At 49.4% G+C, this 18,940-nt stretch overlaps 1 protein-coding gene across 7 annotated transcripts; it reads left to right on the top strand.

Annotated features, from left to right (window-relative positions):
• The first annotated feature begins 763 nt into the window (after positions 1-763).
• LOC123162334 (UTP--glucose-1-phosphate uridylyltransferase) lies at positions 764-18,175 on the top strand. 7 transcript variants are annotated; one of them, XR_006481231.1, is made up of 6 exons: positions 764-1,320; positions 2,284-2,344; positions 2,433-2,510; positions 2,603-2,653; positions 2,749-2,905; positions 3,636-3,894. XR_006481231.1 is itself a non-coding variant. In XM_044580127.1 (6 exons), the coding sequence occupies exons 1-5, from the start codon at positions 1,609-1,611 to the stop codon at positions 2,827-2,829; spliced, it is 291 nt and encodes a 96-aa protein (XP_044436062.1). In that variant the 5' UTR covers positions 1,594-1,608; the 3' UTR covers positions 2,830-2,905; positions 3,636-3,894. The 7 variants fall into 7 exon arrangements, 2 of the variants coding, with proteins under 2 accessions (XP_044436062.1, XP_044436063.1); XR_006481232.1 differs by having other exon boundaries at positions 768-1,320; positions 2,815-2,905; XM_044580127.1 differs by lacking the exon at positions 764-1,320 and adding an exon at positions 1,594-1,628.
• The last annotated feature ends 765 nt before the right edge of the window (positions 18,176-18,940 follow it).

Here is an 18,940-nt window from a genome sequence, read left to right on the forward strand (position 1 = left end):
CAATGCGAAGGTTTTCCAATTTTTTGATTTTTTTTGAATTTTTTATGCCCGTTTCAAAATGCGGTCAAAACGGCGGGCTTGACCGTTCCTAGCTAGTGGTTGAGTCTTGGAATTTTTTTGGTGTTTCTATGATTAAATAGATACTTACGTACCTAGAAATAATTTTTTGAAAAATAAAGAGCAAACTATGATGTAGCTGCAGTTCAAATTTAACCCACTTCCAGCTGAATCGGCGGAAATTTGTCTTTTTCACCAGAGGTGGATCAAAACTTTTTACACCCAACCATTTGGTCAATTATGCATTAAATTTGACATAGTATTTTAGAAAAATGATTTGGTGCAATTTTGCAATAATTATTTGGTAGGTTCTTTACAAAAAAACATCATTTGGGGCACTCGAAAAATGATTAAAAATAGCCAGAAAGATGAGAAATGTGTAGAAATTGGTCCTTATCCATAAAATGTGGTCTAACTCTAGTGAAAATTTGTGTGGTACCCTTTTGCAAAATATTTTTGATAGCTACTTCACAAAATCCCTCTAGTTTTTGTACTTGGAAACTCTTTTAAATCACTGATTTTCCGAACCAATCAGAACCATTCCCACGGATCGATGACATGGCACTCATCCATCCACCCATCCATCTCACCATCCCACATCCATCCGTCCATCCATCCGTCCATCCACCCCACCGCAGCACAAACCCTAGCTCACATCACACCCCTTCCCCCATCGCACCCTTCTCCCCCCATCTGCTCGCCACCGCCGCCACCTCCCAATCCAATCTCACCCCGCCGCCTCCCGATCCACCGTCGACCTCGCCGTCCTCCTCACTCACCGCCGACCTCGCCGTCCTCCTCACCCACCGCTGCTGACCTCGTCCCTCCCTCCCCTCACCATCTCTCCCTCGTCTCACCTCACCGCGAGCCCCGCAACCCAAACCATCGCTGCCTCCCTTCCAGATCCATCGCGGCACCAACCACCTCCACCCCCCTCCCGCCGTAGCGACCAAATCCTCCCACCCCCACCCCGCCCCCAAACCCTAGCGCGCCAATGCCCCGCTAGCCAGCCCCCTCCCACCCGACCTGATCACCGGGGCGGCCATGGATCCGGGCGGGACGATGCTACTGGAGGACTTCGGGCAGCGGGTGTACCTGACGCGCCGCATCCGCGAGGTGATGGCCAACTACCCGAAGGGCACCACCGCGCTGCGGGAGCTCATCCAGAACACCGACGACGCCGGGGCCTCGCGGGTCCGCCTCTGCCTCGACCATCGGCGGCAGGAAGAAGGCCTCCCAGGCCTGGAAGACCGGCCGCTTCGGGTATGCGCGCTCCCTGTCCCCCCTCTCTCTCCCTCAGTAGTCGCCCCTGCCGAGCTCTGCTCCGAGCTGCCAATTACAATCTGAGCTTCCCGACTACTGGAATCAGAATTGAACCAATGCGTGTTATTTTCTCGTGGCAATGTGGTCGATGTGCATGATCACTGATAATTTGTAAGGGAATGTACCAATATGCTTAGCAAGATAGGTTCAGTTTGAGTTCCGCACTTGTTAATCATTTTGCTCGACAAGCTCGTGGTGCTCAAGCTCAACGGAGGCCTCAGCACCACCATGGGCTGCACCGGCCCCAAGTGAGCACCCCACCCCACCCATCCTCTTCACTGCTACAGATCAATTGATTCACCTTGCATATATGTGGATCGTGCTACTTTCAGTTAGATTCGTCCCGACACTGTAGTCTCGCAGCTTGCATATGTGAACTCGGCTGCTTCCAAGCATATCAGTGAAATTAGTCATAAAATTGCTATTGACTATACTCATTGTTCATTCTTGTTGTGACATCTTTATTACTCTGACGTAGTCCAGTTAAACTAGTACCAGCTTCATGGAGAAATGAAATTGTGAGTGGTAGCTCCTTTGGTCCAAATAAATAGTTCGATTAATCTGGTTCTCTGATCAATGTTATCAAACATTAAGGCTATCAGTGCTCTTTATCTTTCCATTTACGTATATTTGCTGCAATTTGACATAAATGACTGCTGCCAGCCTGCACTGCTGAATATGATTGTCCACTTATTTTCTAGACTCTGTTGGCCGGTGAAACATTCATCATTTGAACATGGCGTTGTGGTAGACTATGTACAGAACATGATTTACTTAGGTATTTATTTAGGTGTATGTTTGCTGCAGCATGCCAATATTGGAAATATAGGGTCTTGTATATTTCCGCTTCATTTTTAAGTTCTACCACCTTCAGCAGGTAATAACATAGCTCACTGCATGCAGGTCTGTCATTCAAGTTCGCAATGGGTTTACATTTCTTGACCTTATTGTGATTCAGATTGAGGTATTCTTAGTTTCTACTGGTATTTTCTGCGCACTGACTTGATGTAGTGTGTAATGGTTTGTGTCTGACAAGTTTCACCTGTATGCAGTCCCTGAACAAGAAGTATGGATGCAGTGTTCCTTTGCTTCTAATGAACTCTTTCAACACTCATGATGACACACAGAAGGTTGATATACCACCTGCCCTGTTTATTTTCTATTGAAAACACAACTTTCTAATTTGGACTTACATACTTGCATAATGACCTCTGTTTTGTAGATTGTTGAGAAGTACTCCAACTCCAACATTGAAATTCACACTTTCAACCAGGTATGACATTAGTAGTACTTCATCTGTAATATTTAATTGTATCACATTATACCCACTATTTGCGGTGTCAATTAACTGACACATGTTTCTCTCAGGGCCAATACCATCGCATTGTCTCTGTTAGTGTGAACGCTGAGCGTTGGATCGTGTGTGTGCTGCAGATCTCGACGCCATGAAGGCCCTGCATGACAAGCTCATGGTGCTCAAGCTCAACGGAGGCCTCGGCACCACCATGGGCTGCACCGGCCCCAAGTGAGCACCCCACCCCACCCATCCTCTTCACTGCTCCAGATCAATTGATTCACCTTGCATATGTGTGGATTGTGCTACTTTCAGTTAGATTCGTCCCAACACTGTAGTCTCGCAGCTTGCATATGTGTGGATCAAGCTTGCATATGCTGGTTTCTTCGTGCGATCCTGCTGCTTATGATGGTCTCTGCCTGCTTAGTGTAGCTGTATTAGACTCACTATGAGATGTCCACTCTTGTTTTGTTAACAAACATGAACTGTTAAGTCATCTATTCATGGCTGTTGCTTTTGTTCAGTATATATGTATCCTTTCTGATTTGTATGCGTAGGTGGTTATAGGTTGCTGTGATGAATATAAATATTAACAAGTGCTCATGCATGCCGGTATACTAGAGCTAGTTGTATGTGCTCATTACCTTCCTGTTGTCACTTTGTCAGCATCAATCCAATCCAGTCCAGCCCAATGAATCTAAGCTGCTCGTTTAGTTCTCGCCATCGGTGGTAGCCAACAACTAACCGATCTTAGCTGCTGCCGGCTGTTTGGCATCCTATGCATTTTTTGCTACTAGTCTCAGAAATAATGCATGAATGGCATCAAAACTGCTTCAAGCTATCTCTCAGGCAAAGTAGACGCTAGTTTGATTACTATCTGTACATCATCAGGTCTACTTGATGCAAGTCTCTATTTTTTTGTCTCTCTTTGACATACTGCTTTTTCTTTTTGAATGTGCAGGTTATTTGCATCTTGATTAGGAGATGATGGTGATCATCTTTTGTTGCGGGAACCTGTTAGATAAAGTTTATGTGATTTGAACCTGCAAGATACATTTCTGTATAATGTTGTGTGAGATAAAAGTTGTGAACATAGGAGATAAGTTATTGATATGTGTTGGCCTGTCTAATGTTATGCGAGATAAAGTTGTGTGAGAAAGTTTTCTATACTTGTGTTATTACTGTGGGAAAGAAGTACTGTTACTATACTGATTTCAGAATATTGGCTGTAAATAAAAGAGGGCTTGGCCCACTATTGGATTGTAAAATGGCCCTGTCCAGAATTTATATTGCACTCAATACCTGGGCTCTAAAAAGGCCATGGCCCAAACTAGGTTGGACTTGTTTATAAAAAGAGCAACATAAATTCCAGATTCTAAAAAGGTTGAGGCCCAAAAAAAATGGATTGTAAAAGACTGCATCTCAGAAAAAAAGTCCTAATTGTTGGGCTAGGCCTATTTAGCTAATCAAAGCACAGGGAAAAAATAAATTAAATGGGCTGAATTAATGGGCTTTGCCCCTGTAAAATGCCGAATCGGACCGGGCTGAATCTTGTGCCACATCAGCTTGCCATGCTGGATGCCTACGTGGCCTGGGGAGGTTGCTAGTGACCAAAACGCCACAGTGGACATATTTTGGTCATAAACGTCTTCGACCATTCCAGAAGAAAGGTCGCTATAGTCAGTTTACGACTGCCAGCTTTTGACCTTCTCTTTTTGGTCACAAAAAGGTCGCAAATGAGAAATCATGACCTTTCAGTGACCAATAGTCAAGGTCACAAGTTGACATATTTCTTGTAGTGATACCGCACCTGCAGGAGCCCCGGACCTAAATCCAGGGCAGATTGCGTCGCCCGAGGACGGGTGGATGGACCCCGCCCCGGAGGCAGCACCCTTATTGGCGGTAGAGCCGAACACAGACTTCACCCCCAAGGAAGCCTGCGACACCGAACCCCCGGACTCGTGTCCAGCTGTGGGTTCCAGTCCGCACACCCCTGAACCCACCGAATCTGGTTGGGCTCCGGTAATGGAGTTCACCGCTGCGGATATTTTCTAGCACTCGCCCTTTGGCGACATGCTAAACTCGTTAAAGTCTCTCTCTTTTACAGGAGACTCTTGGCCAAACTATGTTCGGCTCGAGCGGGAAGCAGGCGATGAAGGAATTTGCGGCCCACCCACCACCCACTTCATTGCCACGATCGATGATTTAACCGATGTGCTTGCCTGCGACTCTGAAGACATCGACGGTATGTACGACGACGCAGAAGAAGAACAGGAACCACTGCCAACAGGGCGGTGGACAGCCACCTCCTCATATGATATATATATGGTGGACACCCCATAAGAAATCAATAGCGACGAGGCAATGGAGGATAACCCCTCACGGAAGAAGGCAAAGTATGAACGTCATCAGCGCCGCCCGAAGCCCCGCCACAACAATACCAGCACAACAGTCAAAAACAATTCAGATGGTGTCGAAGATGAATACAATCCCGATCAGCCCGCCTTCGAGCAGGCCGGACAAGCGACGGAGGGATACTTGGAGAGGGACAACTACACGCCCCCCTTCGAAGATGAGGTGAGACTCGGCGACGATGAATTCAGCGTGCCTGGGGTTCCCGTAGAACAGATTCGCTTTAAGCGACGACTTATGGCCACAGCAAAAAGCCTGCAAAAGAAGCAATATCAACTCAAAGCCGACCAAGATTTTCTCACAGACAGATGGACTAAGGTCCTGGCAACCGAGGAATACGGACTCGACCGCCCTGCCAAAGGGCACACACAGCACAATCCGCTACTTCAGCCTAAGAAGGAGAACCTAAAGCCCACACCCCGATGTCAATATACCACGGTCCGGGTAAATACGCAGGAAACGCAAGGCAGCATCCACAAACCTCGACCCAGTCACCATAAGCGACAGGTCAAGGAAATCGATACCGAATTTAGCGCCCCCAGTCCAGTCAGCGGAAAAAGAGCAGCTCAAGCCAATCCGGCCCGAGCAGCATACTCGATCAACCATGTGAAATTCATGGTACTGCTAGAAGGGCGGCCAAATATACCAATAGAGAATGCCGAATCCTCAAAACAAAGTGGCCGGTCACGCGCCGGAAACACTGAAGGGAGGTTCCAAACAACGAAAGACCGATCAAACATGGTGAGGTCAAAGGAAGATCCCCCCACAGCAAAAAAAATACGGTCGATCGTCTCTGACCACATCGACCGTCCGGACAACATCAGCCATAGCAATTTTATTGCACTCACTATCAACCCAATAGTTTGGGGGCTCCATCTCACACGAACCCCCACGGGCATAAAACTATCAATAACATCTCCTCAAAGATGACAGGTTCAAAGGCCAAGTTTTAACTGGCCCACCATACTAATGGTTGTCTTCGGATCACCAAACAAATACCACGCCGAAGAATAAGTCTTCGGCATTGTCCCCTTATACAGTAATTACCACATACTACCGGGACTAGCCACGTTGGCTAGATTCAACGGGGTACAACATTAGGCCAGTCCCGCGTGACATAGTCACAATTATGGGCAAGGCCGAACTCCACACTCTGAGTGGAAATCATACTGCTGCTGGAATAGCGAGTCGTGCCTGTATATCAAATTTTGATTCGGCAGCCAACTACCCGGACACCAACTGAGGAGTCCGAGCTACTTTATGGCATTATAGCCTGGTTCAGCTAGGGTCCAATCAGGCACCCGCGGTTCAACCACAGGACATGCAGCTGCCTTTAAGCATCTGTCTTTACAGACTAACTTTGGCGCAGAACAGGACTGACGACATGGAATCAGCTCGGACGCACAAGGCAGGAGCACATAAGTAACCCCCCCCCAAGGAGGCAGTCCAGATACATTTCAGATCCACACACAGCCTCCTCCAGTTTGGCCACGATAGGTTCCGCCAAAAACACCTCTTTTTATAACCATAAACTGTACTCATATGCATAGACATATCACTCTAGTACAATGCGTAGACCTAAATAACACTTACTGGCCATCGTTCCTCATTGACGCCTTTCTGTCATAAACGGCACCCACGCCTCATGTTATGCCCCACTATGCCAGGGGCTTCGTAGTATTCATGATATGGCGACAAAGTCCGACCACCTTTTCGGTCGCTCAGCACCCCGAACTTATAGCACTATATGCATCAGCTCTGAATCATGTCTTGGGTCATTAGTTGGGTTTTCCCGGCTCCCATGTTTTGGTAACTTACGTTCTACTCCATCGGCTAACGTAGCGCTGGGAGAACTACTGCGATTGTGTCCCGGTTCTTCTGGACGAGCACCTCAGTAGAGAAAGCCGAAAACTGACTATCATGATACAGCAAGAGCTGGTCAACTGTTCGAGAGGTTGTAAAATCTTTAAAGATTTATTCCGCATAATGCCATTATAAATGCAAAGTGCAACGGATCGGTCTTCCGATCGGGCGCTGATAGAGCCCCTGGTACGGTCTTCCGAACACCAGGGGCTGCGCCCATCATACTCGAATTCCTATGGCCAAGTGAGAGTGATAAAGCCCTATAATCTGATTGCCTGGTTCATGGTGAGGAACACCTCCTTAAAAGGACCCAACAATGGGATAAAGAGTGGTCGGGTATGTCCCGAACACCCCCATACTTTTTACGTGGGGGCAGAAGCCGACGACTGGCCAACTCTTAGGATTTATATACACTAAACAGCCGCACATGAAGAACAAAAGTTCACATAAACAAGCAATAAATAATAAAAGTGCCATTATCCCGCATTACAAAGAATGGCACGACTGCCTTCAGGGAAATATAGTGTCTTTGGTACACTGATCCGCCACAAGGCGGGCTCCTTTCAGGACACCCTCATAGTACAACTCGGGCTTGCGATGCTCCTTACCCTCTGTTGGTCCCTCAGTCATCAGCTTCTCAGCATCATGCTTCCCCCAGTGCATCTTTGCACGGGCAAATGCCATGTGTGCACCCTCTATGTAGACCGATCGCTTAATGACATCGAGCCGAGGGCAAGCACCAACAATCCGCTTCATGAGTCCGAAGTAACTACTTGGAATTGGTTCCGCGGGCCACAGCCGGACAACCAAGTCCTTCATGGCCAGTTCGGCCGCCTGGTACAGTTTGACCAGCTGCTTCAGCTGATCGATAAAGGGCACCGGATAATTCGGCGCCAAATACTGCGACCAGAAATGCTTCTCCGCAGACTTCTTCTCCTCAGTCCAGTAGAATTGGGCAGCATCTGATATGCTGCGTGGCAGATCCCCAAATGCCCCTGGAGAAACAAGAATTCATCTTGTCGCTTAGAGTTCCTCCCATTACTATGCCAAAATAGCCTTGAGTACAAAAGTCCTTACCAGCCGCAACCTTCCGGGCCTCCTGAATGTCCTTCAGAGCACCTTGGGCTTCTTCCTGAGCATCCTCTGCGGCATGGAGAGAAAGGGCGAGTTTGGATTCTTTCCCTACTAGACTCTGCTCCAATGCCTCGCTTTTCTTCACGACCTCCTAGAGCTCTCGCTCAGCTTCAATGATCCTGGCCTCGTGCTTCTCACGAAGAGCCTGTTCGGCGGCGGCCTATTGTCGGCTTCGGCCACAGCCTTCTTCAGTGCCTCAATTTTGACACACGCCCCTAGAGCATACAATACAAATATTTTTGTCAGGCACAACTTCTAATTCGTGCTCAACTTAGCACAAGGTTTCGACATACCTTAGCTTGCTTGTCCTCCAACTGCTTCTTCACACAGCCAAGTTCCTCTTCGGCCCGTTCCAAATGCTGCTTTAGTCCGGACACCTCCGCACTATGAGCGGCGGTCATCTCTGCGAACGCCTATTTTCAAACAAAGGGATACACGTCATTAACCGGACAGTGCATCAGGGGCTACTACTCATACTTTGACAATCTCCAAAAGGTTTCTAAAAACATACCTCAAAGCCCTTTATAAGGCTAAGACAGGACTCATTCAGTCCGCTCTCGGCGGACTGAATCTTTTCAATCACCGCACCCATGAGGGTGTGATGCTCATCGACAATGGACGCACTCTTTAGCGCTGTCGATAGGCTGCCTGGCAACTCTGCTTGGACAGAGGTTGCTGGCGGAGCGGGCGGGCCTCCCCCCGTCAAAGGTAGCTGCTCGCCAGATCCTAGAGCCCCAAAGGTCTCCAGGACCGTGTCCGGCCGCGGGCCGAATCCAGGATTGCCCCCGCTGTCGACAAACATGGGAGCCGCTGCTCCCGTGTGTCCGGCCCCAGGGATATGCCCCCCTGGTCCGGGCCCCACTGAGACGACACCTCGGTGTCGCACCTAGGCTTCGGGGAAGGGGCCTCTACAGACGTCTCGCTCGCCAAGGCATCGGAGCTCAGTGAATCCTCCGATGAGGACTGTTTGGCGTGGGACCTTGCCGGGCTGTACAAAATATGGCGACAGTTAAAACTACTACATCCTAATGACGTCGCGCACGTAGGTGTGTGCGGGTTTCGTATACTTACGACTTTACCAGGGGCTGGGCCCTGGGATCCCACTCCGGGCTGCTATCACCAGCTGTGGTGGACGCCTTGGGGAGGGAACCTTTCCCCCTCTTTGGCGATTCGGCCTCCAGGGATGAGGAGGCCATCCTTTTCTTCCCTCCCCCTACGGGGGACTCGTCTTCTTCCTCCTCCTCTTCATCTTCGGAGGAGAGATGGTCGTGGGAGTCTTCGGATTTTGTGCCCGAAGCATCGCGACGACGGAGGCCACTCCAGGTCTTCTTGACCTTCTTGGAGACCTCTTTCTTCGGCGCCTCGTAAGGCGCTGGGACCAGCATCTTCGTCAGAAGAGGTCCGACCGGTTCCTCCGGCAGTGGGGCTGGATAGTGCATCCGCTCCACCTTTTTCGTCCATTCCTGGGATTATTATAGAAAGCATGATAAAAGCGTCTCCCTCTGGACACGTCAGCTAAAACATGGATGGACATAGCACAGCAATGACTTAACGGACTCGCAGAACGGGATAGTTGATACCCGCGGTCCTCGGCGGAGCCCGGCCACGGTTTGCCAGACTTGAAGAGCACCTTCCAAATGTCCTTGTTGGAGGAGCCATAGAGCTCCCGTAGCATCTGGTGTTCGGCCGGGTCGTATTCCCACAAATTGCAGGCTCGAGCTGGCAAGGGAGAACCAGGCAAACTAACATCACCTGGACTATGTTGACGAGTTTGACATCCTTGTCGACCACGCTCTGGACGCGCATTTGGACCATCGATAGCTTGTCGGATGAGGACCAGTTCAGGCCCTTCTCGGGCCAGGACGTGAGCCGCAATGGGGCTCCAGATCTAAATTCGGGAGCAGCGGTCCACTTTTTACCGCGCGGTTCGGTGATATAGAACCACTCCTGCTGCCACTCCTTGACGGAATCATTGAAGGCGCCGGTCGGCCATACGACCTTGGGCATCTTGCTCACCATGGCGCCGCCGCATTCGGCGTGCTCGCCATTCACCACCTTGGGCTTCACGTTGAAGATTTTCAGCCATAAGCCGAAGTGGGGCGAAATACGGAGAAAAGCCTCACACACGACGACGAACGTCGAGATGTTAAGGAAAGAATTGGGGGAAAGGTCATGAAAATCAATCCCGTAATAATACATGATGCCGTGAACAAATGGGTGAAGGGAAAACCCGAGCTCACGGACAAAATGAGGAAGGAACACGACCCTCTCGTGGGGCTCTAGAGTGGGGATGATCTGTCCCGCCGGTGGAAGATGATGTCCGATTTTCTTGGCCAAGTACCCGGCCTCTCGGAGCTTTTTGATATCGCTCTCCCGGACGGTAGAGGCCATCCATTTACCTCCTGCTCCAGATCCGGACATCTTCAGAATCTCTATTCGGTGGAGAAGAAGAGTGCTTTGGCGCTAGGGCTCGAGCAAAGGGGAATTGACTAGCGGAAGGAAAAGGCATGGGCAAAAAAGGAAGAGACCTTATCTCTTTATAGAGGCAGTAGAAAGCTTTTGCGCCTCCCCACTTGCCTGGTGGAACCCGCTCGTTCCCCACTTGCCACAATTGCCGGTGCGGTTGGGCTACCCATACACGTATTGATGAGAATCCCGTAATAAGGGGACACGATCTCTGCTTCGGCAAGACGTGCAGAGGAAACCGCCTCGCAATATACGATGTGGCTGGTTGTGGGAAAACGATTCGAATAATGACTCGACCATGGTGTCATGTCACGCCGTACAAAAATTGCCATCAGATCAGATTTATGAAGTGCTATGCTCTCTACGGTGGTATGTGAAGATCGTCTTGCAGATCCGGACACGATTCAAGTGTTCGATAATTACTTTGGAGTATTCGGAGATGGAACCCGCCTTGCAATGCCGAAGACAAAACTGCACGCCGGACTCATCGTCATTGAAGCCTGGTTTAGGGGCTACTGAGGGAGTCCTGGATTAGGGGGTATCCGAACAGCCGGACTATATACTTTGGCCGGACTGTTGGACCGTGAAAATACAAGACTCAAGACTTCGTTCTGTGTTCGGATGGGACTCTCCTTTGCATGGAAGACAAGCTTGGCGATCCGGATATTATATTTCCTTCTTTGTAACCGACTCCATGTAAATCCTAGCGCCCTCCGGTATCTATATAAACCGGAGGGTTTAGTCCTTAGGGACAGAATCATAATCATCATAGGCTAGCGTCTAGGGTTTAGCCTCTATGATCTCGTGGTAGATCAACTGTTGTAACAGTCATATCATCAATATCAATCAAGCAGGAAGTAGGGTTTTACCTCCATCGAGAGGGCCCGAACCTGGGTAAACATTGTGTCCCTTGCCTCCTATTACCATTAGCCTTATACGCACAGAACGGGACCCCCTACCCGAGATCCGCCGGTTTTTACACTGACAGCGACACTGCCACAAGTATGTGGGACTATAATTATGAACCTTACATCTCTTGGTATTAACACTATGAATATGTGTAACATCACGTTCGAGATTCAATAAAAATAAACCATTGACCAGCGGGGCATGACCATAAAACATATCTCTCATATAAATAGAACAACCATTATTCACGGATTTAAATGAGTAGCCATCTCGCATTAAATGAGATCCAGATACAATGTTCATGCTCAAAGCTGGCACTAAATAACAATTATTGAGGTTTAAAACTAATCTCGTAGGTAGATGTAGAGGTAGCATGCCGATGGCGATCACATCGACCTTGGTACCATTCCCGACGCGCATCATCACCTCGTCCTTCGCCAGTCTCTGCTTATTCCGCAGCTCCTGTTTTGAGTTACAAATATGAGCAACCGCATCGGTATCAAATACCCAGGAGCTATTACGAGCGCTGGTAAGGTACACATCAATAACATGTATATCACATATACCTTTGGTGTTGTCGGCCTTCTTATCCGCTAAGTACTTGGGGCAGTTCCGCTTCCAGTGACCATTTCCCTTGCAATAAAAGCACTGAATCTCGGGCTTGGTGAGGGAGTCCTGGATAAGGGGGTATCCGGACAGCCGGACTATATTCATCGTCCGGACTATAGAAGCGTCAAGATACAAGACTCAAGACTGCGGCTCGTGTCCGGATGGGACTCTCCTTTGCGTGGAAGACAAGCTTGGCGATCCAAATATTATGTTTCCTTCCTTGTAACCGACTCCATATAAACCCTAGCTCTCCAAGGTGACAGTGCCACAAGTATGTGGGACTATTTATCAGCCTTACATCTTTTGGTATTAACACTATGAATATGTGTAACATCACGTTCGAGATTCAATAAAATTAAACCATTGACCAGCGGGGCATGACCATAAAACATATCTCTCATATAAATAGAACAACCATTATTCACGGATTTAAATGAGTAGCCATCTCGCATTAAATGAGATCCAGATACAATGTTCATGCTCAAAGCTGGCACTAAATAACAATTATTAAGGTTTAAAACTAATCTCGTTGGTAGATGTAGAGGTAGCATGCCGATGGCGATCACATCGACCTTGGTACCATTCCCGACGCGCATCATCACCTCGTCCTTCGCCAGTCTCTGCTTATTCCGCAGCTCCTGTTTTGAGTTACAAATATGAGCAACCGCACCGGTATCAAATACCCAGGAGCTATTACGAGCGCTGGTAAGGTACACATCAATAACATGTATATCACATATACCTTTGGTGTTGTCGGCCTTCTTATCCGCTAAGTACTTGGGGCAGTTCCGCTTCCAGTGACCATTTCCCTTGCAATAAAAGCACTGAATCTCGGGCTTGGTGAGGGAGTCCTGGATAAGGGGGTATCCGGACAGCCGGACTATATTCATCGTCCGGACTATAGAAGCGTCAAGATACAAGACTCAAGACTGCAGCTCGTGTCCGGATGGGACTCTCCTTTGCGTGGAAGACAAGCTTGGCGATCCGGATATTATGTTTCCTTCCTTGTAACCGACTCCATATAAACCCTAGCTCTCCAAGGTGACAGTGCCACAAGTATGTGGGACTATCATTATCAGCCTTACATCTTTTGGTATTAACACTATGAATATGTGTAACATCACGTTCGAGATTCAATAAAAATAAACCATTAACCAGCGGGGCATGACCATAAAACATATCTCTCATATAAATAGAACAACCATTATTCACGGATTTAAATGAGTAGCCATCTCGCATTAAATGAGATCCAGATACAATGTTCATGCTCAAAGCTGGCACTGAATAACAATTATTGAGGTTTAAAACTAATCTCGTAGGTAGATGTAGAGGTAGCATGCCGATGGCGATCACATCGACCTTGGTACCATTCCCGACGCGCATCATCACCTCGTCCTTCGCCAGTCTCTGCTTATTCCGCAGCTCTTGTTTTGAGTTACAAATATGAGCAACTGCACCGGTATCAAATACCCAGGAGCTATTACGAGCGCTGGTAAGGTACACATCAATAACATGTATATCACATATACCTTTGGTGTTGTCGGCCTTCTTATCCGCTAAGTACTTGGGGCAGTTCCGCTTCCAGTGACCATTTCCCTTGCAATAAAAGCACTGAATCTCGGGCTTGGTGAGGGAGTCCTGGATAAGGGGGTATCCGGACAGCCGGACTATATTCATCGTCTGGACTATAGAAGCGTCAAGATACAAGACTCAAGACTGCGGCTCATGTCCGGATGGGACTCTCCTTTGTGTGGAAGACAAGCTTGGCGATCCGGATATTATGTTTCCTTCCTTGTAACCGACTCCATGTAAACCCTAGCTCTCCGGTGTCTATATAAACCGGAGAGCATGGTCCTTAGAAGGCCGATCACAATTACAATCATACCATCATAGGCTAGCTCTTAGGGTTTAGCCTCTACGATCTCGTGGTAGATCTACTCTTGTATTCCACATATCTTCAATATTAATCAAGCAGGAAGTAGGGTTTTACCTCCATCGAGAGGGCCCGAACCTGGGTAAACATTGTGTCCCTTGCTTCCTGTAACCATCAGCCTAAGACGCACAGATCAGGACCCCCTACCCGAGATCCGCCGGTTTTGACACCGACATTGGTGGTTTCATTGAGAGTTCCTCTGTGCCGTCGCTTCGAGGCTTGATGGCGTCTTCAATCGTCAACAACACGGTCCAGGGTGAGACTTTTTTCCCTGGACAGATCTTTGTGTTCGGCGGCTTCGCACTGCGGGCCAATTCGCTTGGCCAGTTGGAGCAGATCGACAGCTTCGCCCCTGGCCACCAGATCAGGTTCGGAAACTTGAACTACACGGCAGATATCCACGGAGGCTTGATATTTGATGGATTTGAGCCTGCGCCAGGAGCGCCAGATAGCCACGACGAGCACGGCCTAGACCTGCTGTCTGACAGTGCCCGGGACATCATCCCCGAGGCAGCCCGGGATCTAAATCCAGGGCAGGTTGCATTGCCTACGGACAGAGGGCTGGACCCCGCCCCGCAGGCCACACACTTATCGGCGGTGGAGCCAAACACGGGTCTCACCTCTGTGGAGGCCTGTAACCCTGGGCCCCTGGACTCATATCCGGCTGTTGGTCCTAGTCCGCTCACTCTCGAGCTAGCCGAGCTAGGCTGGGCTCCGGTAATGGAGTTTACCACTGCGGACATCTTTCAGCACTCGCCCTTTGGCAACATGCTAAACTCATTGAAGTCTCTCTCTTTGTCAGGAGGCTCTGGGCTGAACTATGTCCGGCTTGAGTGGGAAGAAGGCGACGAAGGAATTCGCTGCCCACCCACCACCCACTTTGTCGCCATGATCGATGATTTGAGCGACGTGCTCGACTTTGACTTCGAAGACATCGATGGTATGGACGACGATGCAAGAGACATACAGGAGCCACCGCTCACAGGGCGGTGGACAGCCACCTCTTCAAACGATATATACATGGTGGACACTTTGAAAGAAACCAACGGCAACAAGGCAGTGGAGGACAACCCCTCGGGAGGAAAATCAAAATATGGGCGTCTCCGACGCCACTCCAAACCCCGCCGCATCAATACAGGTCCCGGAGATGATCCGGATAGTACCGAAGAGGAATATAGTCCTAATCAGCCGACCATCAAGCAGGCCATACATGCCACGGTGGGATACTTGGAGAGGGACAACTATGCGGCCCCCTCCGAGGACAGGGTAAGCCTTGACAATGATGAATTCGGCGTGCCTGAAGACCCAGCGGAACAAGTTCGCTTTAGGCGACAACTCATAACCACTGCAAAGAATCTGCAAAGGAAGCAAGAGCAGCTTAAAGCCAAACAGGATGTGTTAATAGAACGGTGGACCAAGATCCTGGCCACCGAGAAGTACGGACTCGACCGCCCTAACAAAGGGCACACACAGCACAACTGGCTACCTCAACCTAAGCAGGAAAATCAAAGGCACACAACCCAACGTCCGCACACCACTACGGTCCAAACCAACAAGAAGGATACATGAAGAAGCAGCCTCAAGCCCCGGCGCAACGGTCATAAACGGCAAATCAGGGAAGCTGGTATCAAGTTCAGCAAATCCCAGTCCGGTCAACGGACAAGGAACAACTCAAGCCTATTCGGCCCAAGCCACGAACTCGATCAGTCGTGCGAAATTCATGGTACTCCCAAAAGAACGGCAAAACATACTAATAGAGAATGCCGGATCTCCAAAGTAAAGCAACCGGGCATGTGCCGGAAACATTGAGGGGAGGCGCTTAGTCAAAAGCCCCCCCCCCCAGCACAACAGTACGGCCGATCGCCCACTACCATACAAACCACATCAATTCAGTTGCATACCCCCAGACCTAACAGTCCAGGGGCTCCTCCAACAATAAAAGCCCAAGCGGGCGTACACATAACACCTTCTACAAGGTGCTAGGCACAAAGGCCAGGATCATTGGCCCGCCGCCCTAACGGTTGTTTTCATATAACCAAATAAGGCCGCGCCATCGGCACATCCCCCCTATACGGTATCACACCGTATGCTAACAGGATGAACCACGTTGGCTAGATTCCACGTGGTAAATCATCAGGCCAGCACCGGTAATACACTCACGCCTGTGTGCAGAGCCAAACCCCGCCCTTAGAAGCGAAGATCATACAGCTTCCAGAGTAGCAACTCGCGCATGCCGGTCAATATTTTGATATGACAGCCAACTATCCGGACACCAACTGAGGAGTCCGAGCTGCTTCTCGAATAGCGGCTGGGGTCACCAGGGTCCGATCAGGAACCTTTGGACCAACCACAAGACGACGTTCGGCGCCCTCCGCTCACTTACCTTAACAAACTAACATTTATGCAGAACAGGCTCGGCGGCGTGAAGTCGGCCCAGACACACAAGGACAGGACCATGCAGGTAGACGGCAGTTCAGATTCACTTTCGATCCATTCACAGCCCCCTCCAGTCCGGCCACCACAGGTTCCGCCAGAAACCATCTCTTTTTCATAATAATAAATCGCATTCATATGCATAGACATATCATATTTACTGCAATGCGTAGACTTAACTAAACATGCACCGGTCGTCGTTTATCATCGACGCCTCTTTGCCACAAAAGTGGCAGCCACAGTTTGTGTTACGCCCGGTTATGCCAGGGGCTCCACAGTACGGCAATAAAGTCCGAACACCTTCCGGTCGCTCGGCACCCCGAACTTATAGCACTATATGCATCAGCTCCGAATCATGTCTTGGGTCATTGGTTGGGTTTGCCCGGCTCCCATGTTTTGGTACCTTACGTTCCATTCCGTCGGCTAAGGTAGCACTGGGAGAACTACTGCAATTGTGTCCCAGATCTACCGGACGAGCACCTCAGTAGAGAAAGCCGAAAACCGACTGTCATGATGCGGCGAGAGCTGGTCAGCTGTTCGAGAGGTTGCAAAATCCTTAAAGATTTATTCCGCATAACGCCACTATAAAATGCAGATTGCGACGGATCGGTCTACCGATCAGGCGCCAATAGAGCCCCTAGTCCGGCCTTTCGGACACTAGGGGCTGCGCCGACCATACTCAAACTCCTATGGCTAAGTGAGAGTAGTAAAGCCCTATAGTCCGATTGCCTGGTTTGTGGTGAGAAATGCCTCCTTATAAGGATCCAACCATGGGACAAAGAGTGTTCAGAAATACCCCGAACACCCCCGTACTTCTGTCGTGGGGGCTGAAGCCGACGACTGGCCAACTCTCAGAATTCATATACAATAAACAGCCGCAAAGGAAGAACATATGTTAAAACCAAATAGGCAACATATAATAAAAGTGCCATTATCCCATATTACAAATGTTGGCAAAAATGCCCTCAGGGAAATATAATGTATTTGGTGCACTTATCCGCTGCCAGGCGGGCACCCTTCATTACACCTTCATAATACAGTTCGGGCTTGCGATGCTCCTTACCCTCCGGTGGCCCCACAATTATCAGCTTTTCTGCCTCAAGCTTCCCCCAATGCACTTTTGCATGGGCAAGCACCATTCACGCACCTTCTATACAGACTGATCGCTTGATAATATCAAGTCGAGGACAGGCGCCCACAATCCGCTTGACGAGTCAGAAGATACTGCTGGGAATTGGCTCTGCAGGCCATAGCCAGATGACCAAGTCCTTCATGGCTAGTTCGGCCGCGTGGTGCAGTTTGACCAGCTGCTTCAGCTGATCGATAAAAGGCACCGGATAGTTCGGCGCTAGATACTGCGACCAGAAGTTCCTCCCCGTAGACTCCCTCTCCTCGGACTGGTAAAATTGGGCCGCATCTAATATGCTACGAGGCATATCCGCAAACGCCCCTGCAAAATCAAGAATTCAGCTTGCCGCTTAGAGTTCACTATATTATAACATCATAACGGCCATAGATACAACAGGCCTTACTAGCCGCAACTTTCCAGGCCTCCTGAATGTCCCATACAGCACCTCGGGCTTCTTCCCGAGCATCTTCCGCGGCTTGGAGAGCCTGGGCGAGTTCGGATTCTTTCCCTACTAGACTCTCTCCAAGCTCTCGCTTTTTGTTACAACATCCTGTAGCTCCCGCTCAGCTATGGCGACCCTGGCCTCGTGTTTTTCACACAGAGCCAGTTCGGCGGCAGCCTTCTCTTGGGCATCAGCCGCCGCTTTCTTCAGCGCCTCATATTCGGCACTCGCTCCTAGGGTGTATAACATAAATACTTTTCAATAGGCGCACTTATTGATTTGTGCCCAACGCAAGACAATGTTCAAACATACCTTGCCTCTCCTCCAATTGCTTCTTCACACGGTCAAGTTCTTCTTTGGCCCGTCTCAGGCTCTCTTTCAGTTCGGACACTTCCGCATCATGGGCGGCCGTCCTCTCCGCAGACGCCTGTTTTCAAAAACATGGGTATACATCATTAAAAGTTCCCATTACAACTGAGGATTTGATCCCCTGCCCGGCTTTCTTTTTCCGGACAGTGTATTAGGGGCTACTTCTCATATCATACTAATTCTTTAAAGGTTCCTTACAAACCATACCTCAAAGGCCTTTATAAGGCCAAGATAGGACTCATTCAGCCCGCTTTCGGTAGCCTGAATCTTTCCAACCACCGCACCCATAAGGGTCCGATGTTCATCAATGACGGACACGTTCTTTAACGCTGTCAACAGACCGCCCGACAGCTCGGTGTATGTTGAAGTGGCCGGCGGAGTAGGCAAACCTCCCTCCATGGAGGATGGCCGCTGGCCCGATCCTGGAGCCTTAGGAGCCTCCAGAACTTTATCCGGCCCCGAGTCTCTTTGAGACAACACCTCGGTGTCACACCCGGACTTCGAAAAAGGAATCCCCGGAGGCGTCTCGCTCGCCACAGCATTCGATCTCAACGAATCCTCCAATGA

The sequence above is a fragment of the Triticum aestivum genome, chromosome 7B, assembly GCF_018294505.1.
Source record: "Triticum aestivum cultivar Chinese Spring chromosome 7B, IWGSC CS RefSeq v2.1, whole genome shotgun sequence".
Taxonomy (NCBI): domain Eukaryota; kingdom Viridiplantae; phylum Streptophyta; class Magnoliopsida; order Poales; family Poaceae; genus Triticum; species Triticum aestivum.